General features: G+C 51.3%; 1 protein-coding gene across 3 annotated transcripts in view; it reads left to right on the top strand.

Moving 5' to 3' along the window:
• Positions 1–453: 453 nt before the first annotated feature.
• Positions 454–6,193, top strand: part of rnf220b (ring finger protein 220b) — a 28,690-nt gene continuing 22,950 nt past the window's right edge. The window contains exons 1-2 of one of the 3 annotated variants that reach the window (XM_076022811.1): positions 454–866; positions 2,175–2,789. In XM_076022811.1, coding sequence (XP_075878926.1) covers positions 2,195–2,789 — 595 coding nt within the window. In that variant the 5' untranslated portion in view covers positions 454–866; positions 2,175–2,194. The remainder of the gene's footprint in view (positions 867–2,174; positions 2,790–6,193) is intronic. The other 2 variants (XM_076022809.1, XM_076022808.1) reach the window with 2 other exon arrangements.

The raw sequence follows: 6,193 nt of genomic DNA, 5'->3' as shown, positions 1-6,193 counted from the left end.
CAATCACGGGCGGCTGGAGACGGCATTACGGGCCTGGCGAGCCGTGGAGGTGGAGGAAGAGGAGGAAGAGGAGGAGAGGACGACTCCCATCGCCTGCCAGTCATAGCTGGGGCGAGTGTGAGAGCCGAGTCCGAGCGTTTGCAGAACTTTCAGATGTTCTCGTGCGAGTCTTGTGAAGACTTTTGCAAAGACCACACACGTGCACAAAAAATATATACAGAAATAATTCCCCAAATGTTTCCACAGTCTGTTTTATTTATCACAACAACAAAAAAATAATCAAGATAATGTATTTTATGGGCTGGACTGAAATTCCGTGCCAGATGAAGACAATTGAACTGTGGAGGCAGTGAAACAAGGAGGGGACGAGGCTGGAGGGGGGGAGGAGAGGAGGGGGGAGGGGGAGGGGGAGGAGGAAGAGGGGAGGCTGGAGGGGTGTCACTGAGGGAGAGAGAGCGACCCGGAGTCAGTCCACTCACTGCCGCCCTGATACACCCATCCATCCATCTATCTATCCATCCATCCACACATCTAGCCATCCAGCCGCCTGTCCGTCCGTCCGTCCGTCCGTCTGTCCAGCCGCGCCAGAGCAGCGACTTCACTCCCGCAGCTCAGCGCGGAACTCTCGCAGGTTCCGGAGGAGGAAGAGGAGGAAGAGGAAGAAGAACACCGGAGGAGCCTCCGCTGCCCACAGACGCGCGTCTCCGTGTCCCCCGGTGTGTGTGGAGAGAGTGGGAGAGTGAGAGAGAGTGAGTGAGAGAGAGCCGCGGTCCTGCGCGCTCCGGGCTGAAGGAGGAAAAAAAAGAAAAGAAAGAAGAAGTGGAAGAAACGCAAACTGAGACGGAAATCCTCGCCGCTCGCACGAGGTAAGTGGCACCGGCCGCCGCACCGATCGCAGCTGCTGCGCGCGCTTTAATTGATTTAATTGGATTGTTTGATTGGCTGGATTGGCGCGTGTCCTCGCCGAGTTTGTCGCCGCGCCGTCTCGCGGAACTCGCGCTCGGTCGTGTGGAAAAGTGGGTTTGAAGACGAGCACTTTTTTTTTTGTTGTTTGTTTGTTTGTTTTAAATCAGCGCGTTATTACGCGGTCAGATCCGGGCTTTAGTTAGTATGCTTGTTTAAACATTGTAAACCGAAATCCAGTTGCTGAATTAGGGGACGCCAAGTGCTTTAAAGGGAAGCCCACAAACTTTAATTCTCAGCTGCCTCTCATTTGAATGACTTTCATTTGAAGGAATTAAAAGAAAAACAAGTAAAGTTCCCCCCCCAAGTTGAAATCTCCTCGAACTGGACTTTTCCCCCCCGCATTGTCAACGCAATCAACATTTTTTAAATTCAAGGTAACAGCAAAAGTTATTCACATAAAATATTTGTTTCAATTAAAAATAGGAAAATTGCCTTTCGATGCGTGTTCTCTGTCCTATTAGGTGCGCTACAAATGATGAAAGTATTCTGACTCTTCAAAGTTTTAATGGAGGCTTATGTTTTGTGTTTTTTATTGTGAGGATTGAGCTGAAAAATATATAAAAAAGAACAAATCCGAGATGTTTTCCCCATAAAACTGACTCAGCGCGGATTTTACTTTATTGGAGAAAAACAGCGTGAATTCAGTGGGAAATTAATTAAATACATAGGAGGAGAAAAAGAAATGGTTGTTATTTTTGCGCACAACTTTAGAGGATTTTCCTAAATCTAACCGCTTGTACCTTACTAATTTAATACAACTTTTGCAGGCCACATGTGCGTTTATTAGCCATTTATTCCGTCGTAATTATTTACTGGCACTTTGAAACCACTAAGCTGCCCTCTGTAGTTAAAGTAGTACAATTGTAAAAATGAATGAAAAAAATTTAATAAATAAATGTACTGGCTTTCAACGGGTTGCCGTCTTGACAAAATGTTGATAAATATTGATAACATTTCTATTGATCATCCACACACACACACAAGTCTTTTAGCCTCTCTTTTAATTCTTTGTCTTAAAAATAAAGAGCCACTTAATGAGGCGGCAAAGATGAATGAGTCTAATAAAGTAGTTGCATAAATAAATAATTCCATTTTTCTCTGGTCACATTAAGCAGCATTAAAAGCATCCAAGCGTCTTTAGAATCAGTGCTGTTTTTATCAGCCGCCTCAGTGCTGCTCTCTGACTCGGCATCCCTCTCTGCCTCCAGCGCCACTAACAGGGAGGTAAATGGACCTCCACCGCCCCTTCAAGATGGACAGCCCCTCCTACCTGCCGGCTCCCCTGGCCTCCCCCGCCCTCATGGTTCTGGCCTCCACTGCCGAGTCGGGCCGGGACGCCTCCGTCCCCTGCCAGGCGCCGCGGCCCTTCGGCGTCCCCGTCTCCGTGGAGAAGGACCTCCACCTCTCCTTCCCCTCGGCCTCCTACACCTTCACCTCCATGTATCAGCGCCAGGGCCCCGTGTCGGGCGCCTTCCCCTCGCGGGACTTCCCGGCCTCCCTGCTCCACCTGCACCATCAGTTCACGCCACCGAACCTGGACTGCTCCACGCTGAGCATGCTGAGCAACCACAGCGGGGTGGGCGCCTTCCGGCCCTTCTCGTCCCCGCAGGACGAGCGCGAGCCCGGCCTCTACCAGTCAGCCTTCACGCCGGCCAAGAGGCTGAAGAGCTGCTTCCCGGAGGTGGAGGCCAAGGAGTTTGACTTTGGCTCGCCGGGAGGCTCCCTCAAGACCGGCGAGGACGGCGGCAGGAAGCTCTTCTCCATGTCCGGCCTGCTGTCGGACGGCGAGACTTCGTCCAGTCCGGACGAGCGGAAGGAGCACGGTGAGTACACGCAGCCGACGTGCACGCACGCACACACACGCACATGTGTCTGCGTGTCGCATCTGTGAAGGGGTCCATGGGAAAAACCCAGGGGCGGAGCAACGTGGTGGCCAGTGATGGCCGTCGGGGGGGTAATTGGAGTAACACAAGTCTTAGCTTTGTGGATGATGTATGGTATCTTTTCTTGTTGTTTTTAATGCATTATATGTATATATTTAATATGTAAAATGTATTTCTGACTTGATGATCGGCCTGAATTTTGAATTTTGAAACAAGACACTTTAAAAACAAAGTTTAATGTAAAACAAACGCAAGCGAGGACAGTTGGAACAAACTGATATAAGTTTATTATTAATATTAACATTGGTGACAAGATTTTCTGTCATCTAATTCATATGGTGACAGGCTGACTGTCGCAAAGTCACCCTAAAAACATTTAATCAATACAAATAACTACACTCACAATAAGAAATATTAAGAATAATAAGTATCTACTTATTATGAGTCATGATCTCGCCCTGTGGCCTCCCCAAGGAAACATTTCTGCCTTAATTGGCACATCAAAAGGCGTCGCCGGTGTCGCCCGCGTCGCGTCGAGGAGACGTCTTTGCATCCCGCGCGTCTGCTGTGGCTAATGGTGACAAAACGAGAGGAGACGCGTCTGATCTACATTCTCATCTTCTCCCTTCTCTAGTCAGACAAAGCGTTTAGAGCCACTTTGGCGGGAAAAAAAACAAATTGAGCGGCGGCCATCATTAGCCGCGTGTGACCATTAACCCCCCTTTCCCCCCTCAACGTCCTTCTTGTTGGAAGTCAGACTTTTTTTTTCTTCCTCTCGGAGGCTTCGGGAAAGGAAAAAAAAAAGCGCAATACAAGCGCGGCGCGTGGAGGCTCGACACAGGACGAGCGCCAGCCGCGGCGGCGAATGACACCCTGTCAGAGATAACGAGGTGGCGGCGAGGAGAGAGAGGCAGAGGAGAGGAGGGATGGAGGAGGAGGAGGACGGAGTGGGAGAGAGAGGGAGAGGGAGAGGGAGAGACGGCGGCGGCGCTCAGCTCAATATGGCCGCCCACACCAGCCGTCTGATTTTGTTGACAAATGAGTGGGAGAGGTGTCAGTCAGCAGCGAGCGCCGCTCCTCATTACTCCCGGGGATAATTGCCCGACAATGCGGGGGCACACGGCACTCGCCTCTGAGGGGAAGGGGGGGAGGGTGGGGGTGAGGGAGTCAGGGGAGGTACGATGCTAGGCATGATGGGAAATCAAACCCCCCCCCTGACTCCCCTCAGTGGCGCTCGGCGAGGGGGGAAGAAGGCTGACAGATGAAAGAGGCGGCTGAGGAGAGACAGAAAGGGTGGGGGGGGCACCCAAAGGCTCGGCAGATCAGAGGGGGGACACCATCGAAAAATAATGACAATGAGAAAGGAGTGGGGGGGGGGGGGGGACACTGACACGCACCCGCGCCCGCGCACGCACGCACGCCACCCTAAAGGAAACTTTCATCCCACACATGAAGGAGGGCCGCGAGTTGTCTTAAGAAAAGTTTGCCTCTCTCTCTCTCTCTCCCTCTCTCTCTCTCTCTCTCTCTCTCTCTCTCTCTGTGTGCATGCGTGCGCCTCGTTGTCGTACACCGCCGGGTTTTGTCGCCGGATGCCGGCTGAGTGACAGGGCCGGGGAGGCGGAGTGGCAGCGAGGAATCTCAATATGGAATTTTAATAAGCGAAAGGAGCCGAGAACGCTGGCGTGAGAGGTGTGTCTGCTGCCTGCCTGCCTGCCTGCCTGCCTGCCGGTGTGTTTGCTCGGCGCACTCGAGCATGCGTGCACACCACCCCCTCCCCAAACCACCACCTCCCAATTTTTTTTGGAGGGGGAATCTCATTTGGTGGCATGTTGACAAGGACAAAAGACGGAGGGGGTGCAGGAGGGCAAGGGGAGAGAACACGGAGCGCCAGCGTCCCACCTCCCCCAAAAATGAGTTTTGGGTGGAAGAGAGAGAGAGAGAGAGCGAGCGAGAGAGAGCGATAGGGAGAGGGAGAGGAAAAAAAATGGATCGGTGCACATTGGAATCTGCTTTTCCCAGTTTGATCCAATTAGTTTGGAGCTCAGGCAAACTAAGAGCTTTAATGCAATTGAGCTGCGGGCACATTTCTGAGTCTGACATACACTTGTTCCTCTTGACTGGGTAACAGACAGTCACTTCAGGAGCGGAAGCCTCCAGAGTTAAGCTGGAATCTTCTTGGGCCTGTGAGCAGCGTGCCGCCTGGCGAGAGGGGGCTATGCAAATACGCACTCAAGTGCCAATTCGAGTGTAAAAAAACCTACTTTTATACCTTTTAAGTTTTGCTCACTTGTTCAATGGGCCTCCTGTCTTCCACTTGTGGGCCAGTGACTCGGTTGAAACTTTTATTTTTGGAAAGAGGTATTAGTTTATAAATATTTCTGAATATTCAGATTTTTTTTTTTAGAGCAACGTTGTGCAGTTTTACTCCTGGAAAGTACTAGTCTCAAAACTTTTAATCAAGATTTGATGACTTGCATCACTAAGAACAGCTTCCCTGACACTCAGGTTTGTTGCTGCGTGAGTTTCTGGGCAGGCAACCACAATTTGCTGCCACCGTTTTCCCATGCTGGGTCAGCTGGGGCCGCTGTCTCAGTGTCACACCTTTGCAATTGTCTCCATTCTGAGCCAATAAATCCTGAGAATAAATGGGAAACAGTTTTTGAAAAATTTTTTGGAAAACTCCACAGTGTCACTTGCCCCACTTTGTTCTCATCCGTAACTCACTTGAAATAAGAGCAATTGTGCTAAATATGGATTTTGGACAGTATCAGCTTCTACATGCTGCTACTTCTCCCTCCTGTTTCATAACCAGCTGACATCCTTCTGTCCGCCGCACATCTCTCTCCCGTCCACTCGCCTCTGTTCTACCAGCGGAGGTCCGGGAGCGTGCGGCGGGCCGGGCCGCGCTCTGACAGCTGTTCAAACAGCCGCGCTGGCTTTCAAAGGGCAGATGTCTTCATTGGAGCGAGTCGTGCTTATTTTCCTTGGGGAGGTGCCTTTCCGCTCCGGGCCCCGAGACTCAAAACCGGCCCAGGAACACAGGTTGGGCAACCAGACAAGTAAAGTAGCAAAACACACCGCGGCCACATGCTGACCGAGCGCGCGCGCGTGTGCGCGTGGCTCTGTGTGTGTGCGTGTGTGGTGGAGTGAAGTGTGAGCGGCGATAACTGGAGCCAGATGCTTGTAACGAACCAAACTCCTGTAGCGGTTGTCAGAAACAGTGCAGAGGGGGACAAAGAGAGTCGGCTGCTGTCAGGCTGACAGCAAAGAGTTGAAACCAAGGAGCCACTCTCACCGCCGGCGACTTTACAACAGCCCTCTGATGTGAGATGTGCGCATCCAGT

The sequence above is a fragment of the Nelusetta ayraudi genome, unplaced genomic scaffold (genome assembly GCF_046127955.1).
Source record: "Nelusetta ayraudi isolate G7.1 ecotype Tasmania unplaced genomic scaffold, CSIRO-AGI_Nayr_v1 ptg000013l, whole genome shotgun sequence".
Classification (NCBI taxonomy): Eukaryota; Metazoa; Chordata; class Actinopteri; order Tetraodontiformes; family Monacanthidae; genus Nelusetta; species Nelusetta ayraudi.
The sequence above is the reverse complement of the archived record's forward strand: the minus strand, read 5'-3'. Positions and strand labels throughout refer to the sequence as shown.